This window comes from Amborella trichopoda, chromosome 8 (genome assembly GCF_054954075.1).
Source record: "Amborella trichopoda isolate Santa Cruz 75 chromosome 8, AtrichopodaSantaCruz75HAP2 v2.0, whole genome shotgun sequence".
Taxonomy (NCBI): domain Eukaryota; kingdom Viridiplantae; phylum Streptophyta; class Magnoliopsida; order Amborellales; family Amborellaceae; genus Amborella; species Amborella trichopoda.
Genome location: NC_142343.1, coordinates 5068679 through 5090404, shown reverse-complemented (window position 1 = coordinate 5090404; position 21726 = coordinate 5068679). Strand labels below are relative to the sequence as shown.

The window sequence follows — 21726 nt, the reverse complement described above, 5'->3', positions numbered from 1 at the left end:
TCTTGTTTCTGTTTCTATAAATCACGAGATTGAGATGATCAATTATATGATTCTCAATCATCGGACCAACATGTTAAGGTGGATTTTAAAAATGCTCCTTACTTTTACAATACAATATTCATGCCTCCTATAAACCTTTTTCTTTCTTTAAGAAGCAATTATCACGTATAACCAATCTACTATATTTAGCTGTAAATTGTTTCCTAAGTAAATCCAATTTCATCATTCACTTATATATCAAAGCCAAGCCTAGAACTAACCCAAGCCAAGCGTAAAACGAACGCCACTGTATTTAACTGTGCTCCCGCGGGACCAATAATCTATTAAATTATTTGGTGGCGATGAGGTCATACATGACGCAGAGAGATATCACAACCTTCGGATCGGAGGCAGTTTTTTTTTTCTATCTTTTTGGGAATATAAACACGCGTGCGGGCCCTTTGAGGTTTGAGCACATATCCTTGTCCTATAAAAAGTAGCAGGCGTAAACGCGTAGACTGTAACCTCACTCTCTTCTCGTCTCTTGGACCTTGATTTTGGGGGCCCATTTCTGTCTGCCGCTTTTACAGGTATTATTGTGATAGCTTTTGGCTACTGCAAATTTTGCAAGACTTCGATGCTGCATTTTAATGCTAGTTTCTTGTTACTTCGCATTAGACTTTGATTCAAAGTTAAAAGTTTTTGGGTTATCTGTTCTGTTTGTGATTTTATGGCATTTTCGGAGGTTTATATGTGAAGGGTGTGGTTTGTATAAGGCTGAGGCCCTCAATAAAAGTAAGAAGCACCTTCAAATAGTGTCGAAAGATGTTAATTCGGATATGAAAATCTTTGTAATGGCTTGAAAATTTATTTTCATATCTGATTATAAAATTTGAAGCTTCAAAAACAGTGTACATCGAGTATATCTATAAATGCTTGAGAATCCTTAAAATTGACGGCTTAAAAAATGCATTACAAGATGCATTATTTCCAAGAGTTAAAATCCATTTTTTATCTTGAGGTCGAGATGATCTATTTGAAGTTTTTTTGGTCATCGAAACAACCACTTCTAGTGAATTTTTGAGGTGCGCCTTAGTTGGATTGTTTATGGCCTTACCTTTAGATAAACTGTTTCCATATGCTAATGGATTGTGTCCGACTATTTTAATAGATATTTGTAATTTTCTAGTTGGGGTTTCGTGTTACATCTATTGGCAATTTTTTAGCAGTTGCAGAACTTCAATGCTGTATTTTAATGGATGTCTCATGTTCTTGACGCATTAGGGTTTGATTCATAATGCGTTGTATAAATTTCTAAGTTATGTTTCGTTTAGTTTCGATTATATGTTTCCTTTGCAGATGGAGAGATTTATTTATATGTTTTATTAATAGGAGTGTATAGTACGAAAATATTTATTTCAAGTACAAAGAGCTCACAATCATTTTTTAGCATGAAAACCAATGGATAAGAGTTTGTTACAACATTCGAGAAATTTTATTTTGGACTTTTTACCTAAACAACTACACATCCTTAACGAAATAATCCTCAATGATGATTGTGACCTCCTTACATCAAAAGAAAATGGTATCATTGTATATATTTCCAAGGCAGCTCACAAAACACCAAAAAAGACATAAGCTATATATCATCATCATTATTTTAGCCTTTTCCCAATTCATTCGGATTAGCTATATGAATCATCATCCTCCATTTTAGACATAAGCTATATATATTTTTGAAAAAGGTAAAACATGCAAAAAAGACTTAAAAAACACCAGTATATTAGTTAGAAATATGCTTTTAGATGATTTGATAGTTTCTAAGTTGCTTTGGGAACTATTACATTTTTCTCTTTTTTTTAAAATTTGTAAATATGTAAGGTAGAAGTAAATTTTTTTAATAATTAATATTTTATAGATATATCTTCTTCTTTAGTCTTGGAATCATTGTTATCAGCGCTTTTTAATTTTTTCTGATTTTAACTGTTTTTTCACAAATTTTTTTTATCTTTTTAGACCTTTTATTTTTATTTTTTTTGTGGTGTACATAAATCTCGGCCGAGTTATTCGCTTGGGCCAAGGGCTGAGTACCTTTGCCGAGGCAAGCTCTAAAACATTGCTTCTATGTAAAGTGGATAATGTGATGTTTTTTATTTGAGTTTCATTTTGTGTGGGTTATAAGAATTTCCTGCCATTGCAGAACTCCACTGCTGCATTATAGTGGATAGTCTCATGTTGTTTACACATTACGCTATGATTCACAGTGAAATGTTTGAGTTGTCGAAATTGGGATTCCTTAGTTATGTGATTTTTCTCTGCTGTTGCAGAGCTTCAGTGCAATATTTTAAAGGCTGCTGTCATGTTCTCTTCACACTAGGTTTTGATTCACAATGAATTGTGAAAATTTTCTAATATGGGTTTCGTTTAGCATCTATTACTTGATTTATTTATTATTTTTGAGTTTTAAGGTTTGATTCCAGTGGATTATATGTTGCTTTAATTTGGCTTTTGATTCCCTTAGGACCAAATAAATGGCCATGAAGACCTTTGATGCTCCTCTTTTCTTTGAACGGAAAACTGGAGCAAAGATTCCATCAGTTGGATTGGGAACTTGGCAGGCACCGCCCGGTGTTGTTGGTGATGCAGTCACTGCAGCTGTTAAGGTATTTCTTCTTCGTCTTCCTTTTCCCAGTTTTATTATTTTGCTGGTCTTTTTTTTGTTTTGACTGGTTGGATTTTTACAATTTATAACAATAATTGTTGGCCAAAAAGAGTTTCCTTTTTTATGAATTCAAATAAAATTTGTGTTTAATGCATACATTTCAATGAAGTTTCAATCAACTGTTTTGTTCTGTTTTTCTTTCTTGATTTCAATTTTTGTCATGTTCAATGAAATATTTACTTGTTGCTGACCAATTTGGGGGAAAATTTATTCAAAATACAATTGTGTGCCCTTGAAATTGAGGATTAAAAGAAAAAGAACAAAAAAAGGGAGTGGTAATCCTTGAATTAGAGCCACTCTTCAAAATTCTCATAACATGAATTTTGAAAATTCGGCTAGACTGTTTCTCAATGTTCTGGAATCTCAAATTTCAGCCCTTGTATTTGATTTGTGTTTGGTCATTCACTAAAAATCAAACTTGATGAGGTGTTATTTTGCTATCAAATACTTTGTAATCTTCAACATTTTGTGTTAGTGATGATTCCCTCTGGAGAAGGAAATAAACCATGGGAGTGAGAACCATATTAGAATTTTACCTATTTATTTGCCACTACAAAACAAATTGCAACTGGAAGCGAAGGTCTAATCTAGGAACTTAATCCAATAAACAAATTGCAACTGGAAGCGAAGGTCTAATCGAGGAACTTAATCCAATATATATATATATATATATATATATATATATATATGGAAAAAGATCCTGTCAGCCCAAGAGCGTACTGCTACAGTAAACGCCAACGGCCTAGATTCAATCTGGGCTGATTTGACCATCCCGAATATCCGGCAGTATATGGAAAAAGATCCTGTCAGCCCAAGAGCGTACTGCTACAGTAAACGCCAACGGCCTAGATTCAATCTGGGCTGATTTGACGATCCCAAATATCCGGCAGTGTTTGAATTTTAATTTTTTTTCTACTAATCGGATTGATCTGAAATTTGGAGTGTGTGTACATAAAAAATAGGTGAATCTTCGAAAACTATAAAAAAAATATTTTACATGAAAAACATTGACCAAAATACCCCTGTAAAGCTTCAGGGGTATTTTGGTCAATTTATTTTTTACGGATATTTTTTTTAATTTTTTTATTAGGTGCGTCTTGATGAGAAGAATATATACCTAAAATTTCAAGTGATTTGGATTTATAGAAAAAAAATTATATGAAAGAGGTCGTGACCGTCAGATCGGCCTAGATTCAATCTAGGCCATTGGCGTTTACTGTAGCGGTCAGCTAGTGGGTGTACATAATCCACTTCCTATATATATATATATATATATATATATTATTTTTGCCTTCTTCACAGACCCATGATATTTGTTTTTTTGGTGCAGGCTGGATACAGGCATATTGATTGTGCTCGAGCATACGATAATGAGGCAGAGGTAGATGTGGCATCCTAATATCATCACTTTCATCATCATCATTTTGATGATCATCTTCCTCCTCCTTCTTCTTCCTGTTTGGAGGTTATGATGCAAATAACTTGTTCAAATAATTGTTACAAATGAAATGGCCTTTTCACCAATTGTTACAATGAATTTCAAAAGGATCTGAAGTAAGTATAGCTTTTGAAATAGTAATTTTTCACAAATGCATGTAGATGTATTGTAGGGAAACCAATCACTTCTTCTTCATCTATAAGTAGTTAGTGAAGCTATAACTATGGAGAATAAAGCATATATTTCAGAAGTCTGTACAATTTGCACAACATGATATGGGTTTCATACTGGCCATCGACCATCAATGCATATCAATGATGGTGAACATCAGTCACTGCTCCACTGGTGGATGTAAAATTGGGACAGCAGAGCATATCGACCTTAGTTGATATGCACGGAAAGTGGATTGCCTGTTAGTACTTCTACTGCTACTGATACCAACTCTACGACCATTTCCCATTTCTTATGCATATTTAAGTTTTAAAGTCTATTATTAGCCCTGCAGTTTTCAAATAAACAATTAACAAAATTCATTTTGAGTAGAGTCAGTAACTCCTTTATATGTTCCAAATTGTGTTAGTAACCGAGCAGACACCTACAGAGCTTTCATAAACATGACAAGATTGGTTGCTTGCAGATCGGTAGGGCATTAAAGAAGTTGTTTGAGGATGGAGTGGTAAAGCGTGAAGAAATGTGGATCACATCCAAACTCTGGTATGTTTCACCTTTTGATATTTCACTGTGAGGATCAGAAAGTAAGCTATAATAAATTGACTATGGAACACCAGAGTCAGTTGGATTCATGACCATCTGATGAAATGATGCATGGTGCTGGAAAGGTTGGCTAATGAATGGGACCCCAATTGTGGTTCCCACTCTCACTACATCTCTAATCATTTCATTCGATGATGATGATTCATTTGATTATATTGTACTTCCCTTTTTATATTATATCTCATAGTATAGTTTCCTTTTGAAGATAGGCATGTATAGTACTTACTATTGATTGTTTAGCTTTGGGCTCCTATGCTGCTGTTGACACAGACAAACTGTGGACATACAGGTGCAGTGACCACGCACCTGAGGATGTACCATTGGCACTGGATCAAACTTTACAGGACCTGCAACTAGATTATGTAGATCTGTATCTTGTATGGATTCTTTGATTTTCCACTCTTAGTGTGCTTTTTATTATAATTTTCACTTTCCCTTTTATTATTATCATCAACATATTCAGTTTTTTATTTGCTTTTCTTTGCTTTTCTTGTTGCTGTAAAGATGATGTTTACAACGAGTACAGTTTAAGTGATTAATGCTGAAAGTTCACCAGTGTTTCAATATTCAGTTATGATGTAAATTTCGTTTTAGGGTGTGGTGATATAGGCTTGGCTGCATGAACTTGGAGTATACAGTGACGAATTGATGATCACGGAGAAGTGTTTGTGACCCTCAGTATGATATATTGTGCACTACACTACTGGGGTTTAAATTCTTTGTTCGGTTGAGGATAGGGCTTAGTGTCTGGGCTTTACCACACACCCACACCCCTCACCCACACCCACACCCACACCCACACCCACACCCACATCCACACCCACACCCACACCCACACCCACACCCACACCCACATCCATACCCACACTACACACACGCACTCACCCTGACACACACGCAAAAACTCAGAAACACGCACATATATGAAAATTGGAACTATTTCGTAATTGCCAGGGTACATCTAAGGCTTTGGAAACAATGGCAATAAATTGTTTTATTGTTTGGGAATATGTAATCAATGCATTGTTTTGAGTTTTCGGTTTGAATATTGAATTTTGAATATGGTTAGGTCTATGGTTTTTGATGTTAGGGTTTGGTGCTTCAAACTATATTAAAATAAGTAAATTAACTTAATTCTAAATTTCCTTATCCTTGAAGATCCATTGGCCCTTTCGGTGCAAAAAAGGGAAACGTGGCTTCAACCCAAGTGACTTTGCTCCAGTAGATATCCCTAGTACTTGGAAGGCAATGGAAAGCGTGTATGATTCAGGAAAAGCTCGTGCCATTGGTGTTAGCAATTTTTCTTCCAAGAAGTTGGATGATTTGCTGAAGATAGCACGTGTCTCACCAGCTGTAAACCAAGTGGAATGCCACCCTTCCTGGCAACAAGCTAAGCTTCATGCCTTTTGCAATTCCAAAGGAGTTCACCTATCTGTAAGTTTGTTTGTTCTTGTCTTTCTAGTTCTGCATTATGATTTATTTGAAACAAAAGAAAATGGAAAATTTTCCTTGGAGGACTTGGAACAAATGATATTTAAAAACATTTAAAATGGGAAGGTTTATACTGTACACTAGAGGACTGTGTAAAACTAGAGACCAAATTGGGGTTATCAGCATCCAATGAAATGATGGATGTTGATGGAGAAACAGAATGACCCAACAGTGGTTCCTCCTCTCCATCTTCTTCCATCATTTCAGTGGATGGTGATGACACCAATGCACTCTGGTTTTCAAAGCCCGTGTATTGTGATGTACTTTTCCTTTATTTTTTTATGGTGTAAATGGGTTTTCATATGGATACTTATTTTTATTTTTATTTTTGAATCTGTTACTCCTCAGGCTAATTCCTAAAACCAAGGTCCTCTCTGACTAATCCCTAAAACCAAGGTCCTAGAAATGTTCCATACCTTGCATGATACTAACATGTATACGATATCACTCTAATGGTTACTCATTTTCATGACTGGTTTTTTTTTCTTTTTTCTTTTTTTTTCTCTTTGTGCAGGCTTATTCTCCTTTGGGATCTCCAGGTTCAAAATGGTTGAAGAGTGATGTTCTAAAGAATCCAGTTCTTAATACTGTTGCAGAGAAACTTAACAAGACTCCTGCACAAGTTGCACTTCGTTGGGGACTTCAAAGTGGTCATAGCGTGCTTCCTAAGAGCACTACTGAAGAAAGGATAAAGGAAAATTTCAATATATTCGATTGGTCTATCCCAGATGATTTATTCTGCAAATTCTCTGAAATTGAACAGGTGAGTAACCATTTTCATTATAAATATAAAACTTTGGAACTATACTTACATTTTCATTTTAAATATAAAACCATTTCTCATTGTTTTAGTGGGAAATCAGAGAGATTTTTTTTTCAAGTGTTTGTGAGAGACGTTTCTTTTAATGATAACTTGAACTCACCTCTTCTTCATTGCCTGGCACTTGTTTCATGAAATTTCAGGGGCGGTTGATACGTGGAAATTTTCTTGTCCATGAAACTCTCAGTCCCTACAAAAGTGTGGAAGAACTGTGGGATGGAGAAATTTAAAGATGGTTGCGTGGTCCCTGCATGAACTTTCTCAAGTTTGTTGCCTCGTTTCTTGAAATCATGGCACTCATAATTTCATATGCAGCTTTTGGCCTCATTTCTCTTGCCATAGGCACATAGGGGTACTAGTATTTTAGGGGTACTACCATTTTCTTCTTGTCATATTTGTCCAAGGTTTATCAAAAGGATTCCATAGGAGACTCCTTAAAAGTTGAATCTGATATTCATGTTATCAGTTTGTTTTTGTTTATATGCCATGGTTTGTAAAATTTTTGGATTTTTTGTTAAAAGATATCTGCTAATTTAAAGTTCTTTGAGATCATAATGGAGACTAAATTGGGATTGTCGACAAAGATACCATTTACCTTCTGTCCATGGAGGTCACAACTGTTCTCATTCATTAGATGTCAAATTGGATGGCTTTGGGTGAGTTACGGAGTCTGAAATTTTTTTTTGGAATTTCGTGTCTATTCAATGACACAATTACAACCACTCATTTTGAAATTTAAAAGACAAAACTGGTTGTGATCAAAAGGTAAATGGTCACGTTTAAATATGGGTTAAGATTGGCCAAATTTTGGTTGAATTTTACTGAAACACAGCCAAAGTTCAACACTCCACAATAGAAGTTGACAAAATTCGTACATGGAGTTGTAGTTCTAATTTGTTTGAGGTAATCTTTGAGGGCTATGGATTATTCAAACTATGTGGAGATACAGCCTCAACTGTCTCATATTATGCAATGCATGCCTATTTCAGATGTGTAGACCCTCTAGAGATGCTGGTATGTACAGTATTTTTTTTTTTTGGTAGTTGAACTTGTACAGGCCAAAAAATGTCTTCAAAGTATATGAGCAAAAGTTTTAGTGCCATCGATATTACTGATTTGGAGGGGGGATGATGAATGGCGTACCAAAATCATCTAATCTTGGTTATAAGATCAATGAAGATCAAAGCTGTTGTAGAAGCAAATCCCATCCCAACTGGGCAATCAAAGCTGGCAATTCCAAGTTGGAGCCGCAAAAATCATCATTATCATCATATCATCATCTAAATCTTATCTCAATTATTTGGAGCCACAAGAATACCCATCTTGCCATTGCTACACCTTAACCTGCATTTCAATACACTAGATCAAGTGAATTCGTATCATATTAAGAGCACCAAATCAATTTTTTCTAAGGGCGGAAGTATCCAAGTTGAAGCTCAATTTTTTTTTTTTTTTTTTAAAAGAGAGTGAATCGATTTGCAAGGTCTAAATGTAGTTTTCTGGTACGCAATCCATTAAAAGTTAGATTTTTGGTTGGAGGGCTTGGGGCCTTTGCATGAAGGGGATGGACATGCGCTAACACTACCCATACATAGATTTAAGGGAAATTTACCCCATTTTCCATATCAATGAACAATTTAGCACTTTACCCGTATCTTTTGATTTTCATATCAAAATACCCATAAAATACACATGGTTTTGAGTTGCAATAGTTGTAAATACGCAAAATGTTAGATAGTCTACATCTCATAGGTATTTTGATTAATTTTTTAAAATTTAATATTTTTGGATGGATTATGTTAGGGCGCTCGTACTATGGAATAATTTATCATTGTACTCAATAAATTTTAAATACTTTTATACCATTGTTTTGTATATGAAGTATTTTTTTTAATAAATGTATTTTTGAACATTAAGAGGATCACTTATTTATATATTATATAAATGATAATACTATTTGGATTGGGTCCACTATGACCTGAATAGTGATTGGGTCCAGTATTTGGACCCAGACCCGGGTCATTGTTGTTTCCCAGTTGATTACCACAACTATTGTTAACGCTCTTGGCTGAAATTTAAGTCATTATTAGTGAAGCAAGGATTCAAGTTTCTCACTATTGGGATGCTATTGAGGAGCTAGATGCTTTATCTAAGAGCGGTTCTCTGGCCATTTTGTTACTCAGCGTCTTTTATTTCTTTTGTCTTGTAATGATGTTCAATTATTTGTACGAGTGCAATTAAGTTTCAAATAAAAAAAAGTTATATTAGGGTGCTCACACTATGAAGTAATTTGTCATTGTACTCAACAAATTTGAACACTTTTATACTCTTGTTTTGTTCATAAAGTTGTTTTTAATAACGATATTTTTGGTCAATATGAGAGGAGTGAAATCACCAACATGGAGCACAACAGTGGTATTTAATGCTCCATGCGGGTATTGTCATGCCCCATATAAATGAGTCACACCCCTTTTATTGACCAAAAATACCCTTACTAAAAAAAAACCTCAATAAACCAAACAAAAGTACACATGTGTTCAAATTTGTAGAGTACAATGATAAATTACTTAACAGTGTGAGCACCTAACATAACCCAATAAATAATGTTTCAATAAATACAACTATATATTTTAGTTATAATATTAAAAAAATTACAAAAAAAAAACCATGCAACTTACCCCAACCTAATTTATTCTCTCACTTTTTTCCCAAAAACCGTAATTTCTTTTTTGAAAATACCTAAACTACCCGCCCTTTAACTATACCCTCCTATTGACCTAATTTTTTAACAGCATTTTCCCTCTCTCTCTCTCTCACTTTTTTAACCTCAGTTTCCCTCTCTCTCTCGCTCTAACTCCCGGCTTGAACTTCCTCCCTCTCTCTCGCTCTCTCTCCTGGCCTGACCTCCTTCCCTCTCTCTCGCTCTATTTCTCAGCTCGAGCTCTCTCCCTCTCCCTCTCCTTCTCCTTCTCCCTCTTCCCCCACCTTCTCCCTCTCTCTCTGTGAAACAATTAGGCCTATCAATTTCTTCGCCCCAGCCCGAGCTTGAATTTTAGCCCAATCTCTCAGCCCCATATCAGGCCCATTAAAGGTATGAAAAAGTTTTCTAACTATTTCTTATTACATAAATATATTACAGATTTATGGAAGAAAATCGCTAAAATTTGTTGTAGGGTTATTGTTTGTTTAAATTTGTTGTACTTGATCTATCATTGATAATGAAGGGATAGATTGCTCATGGCTTAAGAATTATTGAAGTTTTTTTAATGAATTTGTTATGGAGGTTGGCTTTTTTTTCTCTATTGTCATTTTAGGGCTAGAATGTTTTAGGAAAATTTGGGTGTTTTATAGATTGAAAATCATTCAATTGTTTGATGTAAATTGATTGCTCATGGCCTAAGAATTATTGAAATTTTTCTTTTAAATTTGTTATGGGGTTTGATTTTTTTTCTCTATTGTCTATTACCGTATTAGGGTTAGAATGTTCTTGGTGGTAGGAAATTTTTGGTTTTTTTTTAGATTGAAAATCATTCAGTCACTTGATCTCAATTGATTGCTCGTGGCTTAAGAATTATTATAGTGTTTCTTATTAAATTGCTATGGAGTTTGTCATTTTTTCTCTATTGTGATTTTAGGGCTTCAATGTTATTGGTTGTAGTAATTTTTGGGTTTGTTTTGCTGTACATGTTTTCTCTTGGTTATCTTTGCATTAATTGTCTCTGTTTCTTATTTGATGATCCATCCTCTTATTCAAATTTAGTTTGTTATTAAGAAAAAAAGGCCTAGCTCTTGTTAATTTCAATAGTAGCTCTTAAAAAAAAAAAAAAAACCCAAAAGGCAGACTTTAAGATGATCTATATTGCTAGTTGTATATATTGTGCTTATCTATATTTTTTGATTGAACTATAGCTTAGAGAAATGGTATTTGCTTATACTAGAAATTTAGGATGAGGATTTTCTCTAATTTGAAATGCATTAGAATTTACGTCTACAAAGTCATTTAGTTTTGTTTTATTTCACAAAAGAAAGGCATTATGCTAATTTAACTTGAATATGAACTAGTTTTTACTTTGTAGAAATATTGAATTGCATGTTCATCTTAAAAGTTGGGTCGTCTTTTGAGATTCTTTATTTCAAGACTATTTCCCATAATTTACTAAAAAATCCAGACGTTAACAGGGTAAAATCGTTAAGATTGCAGTATTCAGATAATCATTGTTAGAAATGTTTTTGTAGGTTATACCCCCCAACAATATGCCTACTTACCTTTTGTTAAAATTTAGTTGCAGCTCTTTAAAAAGGTATAGATTGAGCCTACCAAACTTGGGCAAGTTCAATGTGTAGAGTGTAAATTTTTACAAATCTTGTGTAAGACAAAAGAAAATGAGTGATAACATATTGATTTTTGTATTTTTGATGGAGCACTCCAATCAAATGTCTATGAAACTTTAGATTATATCGGTGGTGATGCATGTACATTTATGATTGATAGTAGAACTAGGTTAGATGACCTACGAAAATACGTAGCAGTGCGTTTCTCACTAGACATGTACTTGATATCATTGAGGTATTTTGTCTCAAGAAATAGAAGATTTATTGTGAATCTATTTATTGACGATGATATTGAGAGGATGTTGAATGCACATGAATGCAAGAATAGTGTGTTCGTCTATGTATTTGATGGGAGTGAATAAAGATGTGGAAGTACTTCATGTAATACTAGGGCAATTGAATAAATCAAGACCCCCCCAATATTCATTTGCTTTGGTCTCTGGTTCCGAACAAAGCAATGCACAAAGGTTGCTTAGTTCAGAGGATGCACTTATCGGTATAAGGAAGCAATTTGAATCTCTAGATGACTGTCGAGAAGCCCTTAGCAAGTTTGCTATAAACACACAATTTTACATACCGTCATATTAAAAATGAAGGGTATCGCATAAGGGCGAAATGCAAGAGTGATGGATGCAAATGGGAGATATATGCTTCGAAGTTTGGTAGGACGAATGTTTTTAGCATCAAAACATGGAAAATAGAACACTCGTGTAATATTGGGACAAGCAATGATGTAAAGAGAAGAGCGTCCCAAAAATTTGTTGCGTCATTAATCAAAGATAAATTAAGTGACACTGCGCATTATAAGGCTAAAGAAATCATGAATGATGATTTTCAAGATTATGGGTTAGAAATACCCTATTGCAAGGCTTGGCAAGGGAAAGAAACGACCATCAAAGACATACATGGTTTGCAAGATGAGGCATACAACCAGTTACTCACATATGTAAACCGTGTGATGGAGACGAATCCTGGTAGTTATGCGACAAAACAAGTATGACAAGATGGTAGATTCCGTATGACAAGATGGTAGATTCCGTCGAATGTTCTTAAGCTTTATGGGTCAATACATGACTTCAAAAGTGGATGTCGTCTACTTCTATTTCTTGATGGGACATCATTGAAAGCATGATTCCTTGGGATTCCACTTGCTGCCAACTTACTTGATGGGGAAGAACAAATGTTTCCCTTTGCATTCACTATTGTGGATGCTGAAAGTATCGAAAACTGGTTATTGTTTATGGAATCTCTAAAGATTGCTACTGAGACAGATCATAAAATCACTTTTTTGTTAAATAGACAACTTGGTCTAGTTGATACTGTCTGTCAAGTTTTTGAGAATGCCCATCATGCCTTCTGTGAGCATCATTTAGTGGAGAATTTCAAGAAGGAAGTAAAAGACATACCTAATGATATTAAGAAGGCAGTTGTAAACTACTTTATCGGAGCATGTAGAGCATACAAGCCACAAGAGTATTTTGAGAAGATGATTGAAATTAGATCAATTTCTGAGGACGCATTCAAGTAGTTCATTGAAGCATCGCCAGACCGTTGGGCCACATCACTTTCAGGGGTAAACGATATAACCAAGTAACAACTAATGTGGCAGGGTCATATAACAAGTGGATTCTAGAAACATGAGACATGACAATTCTCTATTGCGTTGACTTGATTAGAAGACAAATTATGAAACTAATGGCCACTCGCAGCTTGGAAGTTGAAACCTGGACTACTACACTTACCCCGCACGCTGAAACGAAATAAGAAAGATCATAAAGCAATCCCTTTCCGTTAGGGTCATTGTATTTAGTAGAGCAGTGTTTGAAGCATGGGTGATCACGTGAATTATAAGGTAAATAATTGCACGAGAATGTGAATGCCAGGGTTGACAAATAACAGGTTTGCCCTGTAAGCACACTTTTAAAAGCCTTCAATGGAAGAATAGTGATCATGTTGATTATTGTGAAGATTATTTCACAGTTGCAAAGTTTCGTGAAACATATTTCGAACCTATTGTGTCAGTTACCTTGATCGATCTATCTGGGCGTATGCGTGGACAGTTTCCTCCAGATAGAATAAGAGTACTTCCACTTTAGACAAGGTGACTCCCTGGCCGACTTAAAAAGAAGCGCATCTAATCGTAGGAAGTCCTAGTGCGATCTATGCACTGTAGTTGGTGCAAAGGAACTGGTCACAACAAGGCAACATGTAAAGCACCCACTTGAAGGCATATATTTGTACTTATCTTCTTCATTCTGTCTTTTTAAATTGTAGCACTCACTTTTGGGAAATTTTGTTAGTCATATATTAATGGTGTTTGTTTATGGTGTTTAATTGTGGGAAATTTTTTATTGGAGCACCCACTCTTGGGAAATTATGTCATTACATAAATTAATGGTGTTTGTTCCACTTGTGTTCATTTCATACTATTGGTACACATATATTTATGTTTGATTCTTTTGTCTCTTTTTAAATTGGATATGCCACTTTTCTCTCTCTTTCTTTATTGGATATGCTACTTGTGGTTATTTTTTTTATACCAATTATGAAAATAGAATTAGCACTACAAGACTCGAAACAACTAAGAGGCATAGGGGAGCCATCTACTTCATCGGGTCAAAGGCAAGAGGTATGATGGTCTATTTGTTTTAGTTAATGATTTACATGAATTAAGTATTTATCATGTTATTTACTATTATCATTTCTTATTAATTTTAATTTTAGAAGAGAATTATACTTTGTATCGATGAATCAACTCACACCCTAGCAAAATGGAAGCTCGATCAACGACATGTAGCTCTTATTCAAAAGACCGGATTGAGCCCATTGATGAATATTGGGGTCTTGCATGTCGATTACAATCTACTGAGGGCATTTGTAGGGAAATAGTGCAAGGCCACAAATACTGCATGTCTAACCAATGGTGAAATGGCTCCATCCCTATACGATGTGTGACAGATATTAAGGATACTTGTGACAAGCAAGCTTGTAATCAGCATCAGGCCTGAAAACTATGTTGCATTTGTCAATGAGTATCTAGGAGATTGTCCTAAAGACGTCACCCGATTCGTATCAATTATACATGGTTGAGGAAGAGATTTGAACAACTATAAAAAAAAGCCCACCAAATTATAACTCACGCAATACACACCTTTATTTAGTTGGCACAACTATATTCGTCGACTCATCTAAAGGATCGACATTTTCAATATACCTGCAATTGTTTTGAGATTTCGATGAGACAGGGAAGTATGCATGGGGTGCTGCAATTTTTGTAACATTCCTTATCTAACGTCGCAGACGGGAAAAAAAATCATTTTAGTGGGTCAGTGACCTTACTACAGGTATTTCTCAATATCTTTATAGTTTATATTTACAAAATTACAATTTCTTTGGTATCTTACTTTTTGCTTTTTCTACAGTGCTGGATCTATGAGCATTTTCGAGTTATAGCCACCAAGCCTACATTGGTCATCAACCCAGGAATGCCTAGAACTTGCATGTAGAAGAACAACCACGCGACAAAGATATATCATTTGATAACATCTCGTTTGATATGGTTAGTGGTTGGCTTGTGTACTTATATTCTAGTAGATAATCAACTTAGGAATGCCTTGGCTTGTTGGCTTGTGTGCTTATTTAATGTGTTATGTTGTTTTTGTAGGTGACCTGGCAACCATATGAGGAGTCATCACATGAAATTGTAGAGTACTTCATGTGCCGATCATACCTCATAAGTTTTAACATTACAAAGTACTATATGCCTGATCACGTGCTGCGATAATTTGGGAAGGTACAAGGGATTCCTATTACACCACCCAAGTGTGATAAGAGAGAGAAGGTCGGTATACACCCAACAAAATGGACTGAAGAGTTGAGCATGCAGATAAAAAATTGAAAGCAACGAGAATGTAATGTGTCAAGGTAAATTTGGTGGTGTATCTATAGAAGATGGCCTGCTACAACATGTTCATACAAAGATTTATAAAAACCCCCATGTGCCCCATGTTGCAGACGCAATCCCATGTACAATCCTCGACAAGTCATGATGACGATAAGAGATTGCTATATAATGTATTATATGTATTTTGTTATTTTATTGTTTTAATATATTTTAAAATTATGAAAAATAAAACCAATAATCTATTTTCTTTTTTTATTGACTACTTGCAGCGGCATACTTGTATAGAGATGCTACAAGCTGCGCTTAATAGTGAAGTATTAGCCTGGGAATCCAGGCGTTATGTATAGGCCGCTCATGATCTATTATTGGGTAACACTTCTGTAGAGACAGGTGCTGAGGAGATAGCGTGGACTAGGGGTGGAGAAGTGGACAGTGAAAGTGAGAAGGATGATGATAGTGAAAGCGAAGAAGACCATGATGATGGAGAAGACGATGTTCAAAGCCACGATGATGGTGAGAGCAACGATGAAAATGAGAGAAGAACAAAGCAAAAAGGTGATCACTTTAAAACACCGACGTTGCAAGAGGAATCGAGTTGAAATTTGTGATCCCAAAGAGATGGGAAAGTCTGGGAGGGAATTTGTGATCCTTTTTTTTAGTTTGATATGTATGTTTGAAACAGATGTAAAGTAAAAAAAATGGTTGATATTGATTTGATGTTGAGTTTGATATGTATTTTTTTATATTAAAAGGGAAATGGTTCAAAGATAGTTGGATATGTATGTTCTTTGTCTTTCTTAATGATAATGGTATTTGGTTTCTCTCCCTAAACTGAAACTCTATTGCAAATTCTTTGTGATTACAAATATGAACATGTTTATAGTATGGAAACTGTCCAATACTCATACCAAGCGTAGCGCCTTTGTCCCATTTTCTAAGTAGCTGCTCATCTCTACCATTTTCAGATAAGTAAGGTAGATGGATACATTACACCAACCCGACATGAGTATAATATATGGTCCCTTTAAGATACACCTTGCATATTATAAGATTTTATTGTTTTTTGATTTTTCAAAATGCGGACCGGCAGTGCATGTTCTGGAAATATTGTCGCTCCGGTAGTTACAATGCTCACTTCAGCAGTACCACATCGCTCTGGCATTTTCAAAGAGTACTCCGGTAGTGGTCACTCCGACAGTTGCAAAGAGCGCTCCGATAGTAAAGGTTCTGTTAGCCACAACACTTTGGCAGTCTCTAAGCTTGATCCGGCAGTGCATGTTCTGGATGTACTGTTGCTCCGGCAGTTTCAAAGTTGGCTCTGGCAGTACCACATTGCTCCGACAGTTTGATAGCACGATCCGACAGTGGTCGCTCCGGCAGTTGCAAATAGCGCTCCGATAGAAAAGGTTATGTTAGTCACAATGCTCCGACAATTTCAAAGCACGATCTAGCAGTACATGTTCTGGAAGTATTGCCACTCCGACAGTTTCAATGCTCACTCCGATGGTACCACATCACTCCGACAGTTTGAAAGCACGGTCTAGCAGTGGTCGCTTCGGCAGTAAATGTTATGTTAGTCACAACGCTCCGGCAGTTTCAAAACGTGATCCGGCAATACATGTTCTGGAAGTACTGCTGCTTCGGCAGTTTCAATGCTTGTGCCGGCAGTACCCCATCGCTCTAACAGTTTGAACACACGGTCCGACAGTGGTAGCTCTAGCAGTTGCAAATAACGCTCCGGTAGAAAAAGGTTCAGTTAGTCACAACACTTCGGTAGTCTCTAAGCTCGATTTGGCAGTACATGTTCTGGATGTACTGCTGCTGCGGCAGTTTCAATGCTCACTCCAGTAGTACCACATCGCTTCGACACTCTGAAAGCACGGTCCGACAGTGGTTGCTCCGGCAGTTGCAGAGAGCGCGCCAACAGAATGTTAGTCACAACGCTCTAGCAATTTCAACTGCGGTCCGGCAGTACATGTCCTGCAAGTACTGCCGCTCCGGCAATTTCAATGCTCGCTTCAGCAGTACCACATCGCTCCGACATTTTCAAAGAGCGGTATGGCAGTGGTCGCTCTGGCAAAGAACGCTGCGACGATAAAAGTTCTGTTAGTCACAACGCTCTGACAATTTCAAAGCTCGATCTAGCAGTACATGTTCTAGATCTACTGCCGCTCTGGTAGTTTCAATGCTCGCTCCTGCAGTACCACATCGCTCTGGTAGTTTGAAAGCACGGTCCGACAGTGGTCGCTCCGGTAGTTACAAATAGGGTGGTTTTATTGCGCTCCGGCAGTTTCAAAGGTCCGTCCGGCAGTATTGACTTTCGGTCCGACAATGTGATGATTCGGTTCGGCAATGTGTTTCTGTGGTCCGACAGTCAACATGAAATTTAATGAAATTGATTAGTTTTGTATGGGAAGGGCATTTTCATAAAAATAAGAACTTTTTTGGTTGGGGGGTTATTTGCATAGAAAATATACTTTTGGGGAAAAAGTGAGAGAATAAGTTGGGTTGGGGGTAAGTTGCATAGTAAGTATAGTATTGGTTTGTTTTTTTTGTAATTTTCCTTATAATATTTAAATGATACATGTATATATTTAACATATTATTTAAATATATTGAAATATATATACATACTTTTTTGGGTCGAGTCCAATCGGGTTTGGGTTAAGTCCCGGACCAGGACCCAACCCAACCCGATTCGATCCGTTGCCACCCTCAGTTAACAACCTCCACTAAACTCCAACTCTACCGATACTCATTTGTAAAAAGGTACGGTTTGTATAAAGCCGAGGTTCTAAACAATTAACGTGAAGCGCACCTTTAAATAGTGTCGAGAAATGTGGTTTCAATGCTAGAAATCTTTGTGATAGCCTTAAAATATATTTTCATCTCTAATTATAAAACTTAAAGCTTCAAAAATAGTGTAGATCGAGCAGATCTATGAAAACTTGAAACTCTTGAAAATTGACGGTCATAAAATACAATACAAGATGCACTATTTTCAAAACTTGAAATCCATTTTTTTCTCATGTCCATGTATCTTGATTTGAGATGATCAATTTGAGTATATTTGGGTATCAAAACAACCTTTTTTTAGTGAATTTTTTGAGGTGCAGCCTAATTTGATTGTTTAGAGCCTCACACTTATATAAGCTTTTTTCATATTTAAATATATCAAGATATATTTATTTATTTATTTATTGATCGAGTCCAATCGGGTTTGGGTCGGGTCGGTCTGGGTCCGGATTCGGGACCCGGATCTGACATGAGCCTGCCCCTAGTTAACAACCTCCACTAACCAACTTCAATTTATGGCATTCAAAGAAGGGGTACGGTTTCTATAAGGTTGCAACCTTGAACAATCAAATTAAGGAGCACCTCTAAATTTTATCTTAACATATAATTTTGGTGTAAAAAATTATTTGGATTATCTGAAAATCTATTTTCATATCTAGTTATAAAATTTTAAACTCCAAAAATGGTTAAAATCAAGTAGATCTATAAACATATGAAAATCTTGAAAATGGACAATCTAGATAATGTGTTGCAAGATAAACAATTTTTGGGACTCAAAATAATTTTTATTTTATATTCATACATCTCGATATCGAGATGATCAATTAGAGGATTGAAAAACATTAAAATAACCTTTTCCGATGCATTTTTGAGGTGCACCTATAATGCTACATTTTAAGGTTGCAACAACTTTTTCCTTCAAGGAATCCCCCTCCACAAAGACAAAATCTCAATCCATGCAGAAGCATTTAACTTCAGCTTCATCTGCAGTAGCCACCCCTCTAAGATCCAAATAAGTCAAAAGAATTGCTACTCAAATCCACTTAGCCATCCTCTCCCGGCTAGCACCGCCTTGGCTAGTAGTCAGCACTTCCAAGTTTCTCGAAAGCAGAAAAGGGGGGATTTGTTCAAGTGAAACTAAATTTCTTCAAACCCCAAATCTCCTTTCAATGCAACTGAAACATCATCTGGCCATCAATTCGTATAAATTTCCATTAGTACCATTTCATATATGATTAAAAGTAAAATAACTAAAAAATATAGGATGGGTTTCTATAAGCGGCCGACTCATATGCACATGTGCGGACCCTCTCTAAAATTCACCTCAAAGATGACTATTTTCTCAAAAAATTTAGGGATTCATCTGCAAAGCCATGCTAATCATAAATATGAAAAAAAAAAAAAAATTGATCTTTAAAGTTTGTTTTTCTTTGGTGATGTTTTTTGGCACCGTCCATATCTGATTTGACCCAATGCACTTTGCCTAGCGTACATCTTAAAAGTGGACGTTGAAGAGTCAGCGGGCCCTTGCACCCGCTAACTCATAGATATAAAATAGGTATGCTAGCAACTCGTAAACAACTTGGTGCTCCTCTAGGTCTAGGGATGGTCACATATCTCCCAACGCCCCTGTAGGGGTGGATGATGGGCATGCCATGAAGGTTTAGGATTCAATTTTGAGTGTACAGACGTTGCTCCGATTTTGTTCTTTTTGTCCATCTCTTATTTTACATTATTTTTTATATTAAAAAAAAAAAGATTATTTGAGTGATGAGTAGGAAAGTATAAAATGAGACCATTTATCTTTGGTATAAGATGGTAACAATAAATCTTGACCATTGGATGTGAAATTGAGTGGCCGCATTTATTTTATTGACCAAACTTAAAGTTCAAAAGATTTTTTTTCAAACTTTATGATACATCCAATCTATCAGATTTCACATCGGACGATTGTAAGTAATTGTGACATCCCTATTCCATAAGCAAATGGTCCCATCGTATGCATTCCCTATAATTTTAGTAGGGGCGCCGCTTCATAAAATTTAGTAAAGCTACTATTCAAACCCCCACTAGAAAATGCAGGTCTAGCATTAAAAACCTTTGAGATGGCTTACAAATTTATTCTGCCGTGACTGTAGAATTTGAAGTTTTGAAATAAGGACACACTTTATATAAGGTTGACACATTTAAATGTTGAATTAAGTTTAGAAATATGGACGAAGTTTATATAAGGTTGACACATTTATATAATGAGTATGCACAGTTTTAGGAAACCAACTGTGATTATCTTGATGCCAAATACAAGTCTTATTTCATAGTAAATTAAATCTTATCAGATATGGAAAATCTAATTAAAGTAGGAATGAGCAAAGATGGGTCACGTGCACAGTTAGGATATGAAGCCACGTGGTTATCTTGATGCCAAATATAAGTCCTATTTTGTCGTAAATTAAATATTATTTGATATGAAGATCTAATCAAAATGGAAATGAGCAAAGATGGGTCACGTACACATATGGATGCAATATCTATTTGGATGCTCATGATATTTAGCAAGGGTGTAAAAAATATAAAAAAAACAGCAGTGACATTCAGCTTGGAAGCTGAAGTTAGTCGATATCAATGGAAAAGTGACTGTATTCCAAACTAGTAGAGAGGGAAAAAGTAACAGTAGTGAATTTGGTTCATAAATGGCAAGTTGTGGACGATAATTTACCTAATCAAAACCTATGTGTTCCATTCCCATGGACACTACTTTTAGATAAGCACGCATCAAGGTTATATATATATATATATATATATATATATATAAATTTTTTCATAGACTTGCTTTGTGGCCTTGATAAGATAAGCGTTAGCAACAAGCAAAAAAAACGCACTATACAAAGATAATAAAGATGTTAACGATCAAGAAAGAAACCTTATCGTGAGCATGGATGGTCATGAATTTTGGAGACATCTCCTCCATTTAATTTTGCATTTATTGACTAGAAAATAAAATTGAAGATCAAAGGTCAAATAAGGAACCGGATGCTCTGATACCAGTGTTAGTGAAAGTAGATGGTGCAGATGAAATCAAAACCCGAGATTAGAGAAAGGGCGCCATGAGGCTGGTGATCCTGAATTTTAGATCCCTACACTTTTAGAGAGAGAGAGAGAGGAGAACTGTACACCCTTTTGTTGTTGTATCTTCCTCTCTTTGGCTTCGCATTTCTAACTGTTATATTTCTCTAACGGGTCTTTGAGAAAAGATCTTCCCTGATCTCATGAATATTCATCCAACACATCCATATGAATGTCGACCCATATAAATGTTGGAGATAATTATGGATAATGAGATTCCTCTAAGCCCACAATTTTAGGCTATATCATGTGAGGCCTCATGGCCATACATGTCAACACATGCTTCAAAATCTTGTTCAATATTGAGCGGTCGGATATTTGTTACACTAAACGACAAGAGGTCCAAT

The 21726-nt window shown here is 35.7% G+C and overlaps 1 protein-coding gene and 1 long non-coding RNA gene across 13 annotated transcripts; both read left to right on the top strand.

Moving 5' to 3' along the window:
• The first annotated feature begins 501 nt into the window (after positions 1-501).
• On the top strand, positions 502-7776 carry LOC18436290 (NADPH-dependent aldo-keto reductase, chloroplastic). Of its 3 annotated transcripts, none has more exons than XM_006846312.4 (8): positions 502-569; positions 2501-2642; positions 4032-4082; positions 4777-4853; positions 5203-5290; positions 6072-6347; positions 6919-7167; positions 7368-7776. In XM_006846312.4, the coding sequence occupies exons 2-8, from the start codon at positions 2511-2513 to the stop codon at positions 7452-7454; spliced, it is 960 nt and encodes a 319-aa protein (XP_006846375.1). In that variant the 5' UTR covers positions 502-569; positions 2501-2510; the 3' UTR covers positions 7455-7776. The 3 variants fall into 3 exon arrangements, with proteins under 3 accessions (XP_006846375.1, XP_020524146.1, XP_088729586.1); XM_020668487.2 differs by having other exon boundaries at positions 502-774; XM_088873460.1 differs by lacking the exon at positions 502-569 and adding an exon at positions 2108-2356.
• Positions 7777-10074: 2298 nt separating this feature from the next.
• Positions 10075-16291, top strand: LOC110007416 (uncharacterized). Of its 10 annotated transcripts, none has more exons than XR_016060434.1 (6): positions 10075-10315; positions 14112-14185; positions 14857-14900; positions 14979-15115; positions 15221-15480; positions 15845-16291. It is a non-coding gene; the product is annotated as an uncharacterized LOC110007416 (long non-coding RNA). The 10 variants fall into 10 exon arrangements; XR_016060426.1 differs by having other exon boundaries at positions 15730-16291; XR_016060424.1 differs by having other exon boundaries at positions 15221-15582; positions 15730-16291.
• The last annotated feature ends 5435 nt before the right edge of the window (positions 16292-21726 follow it).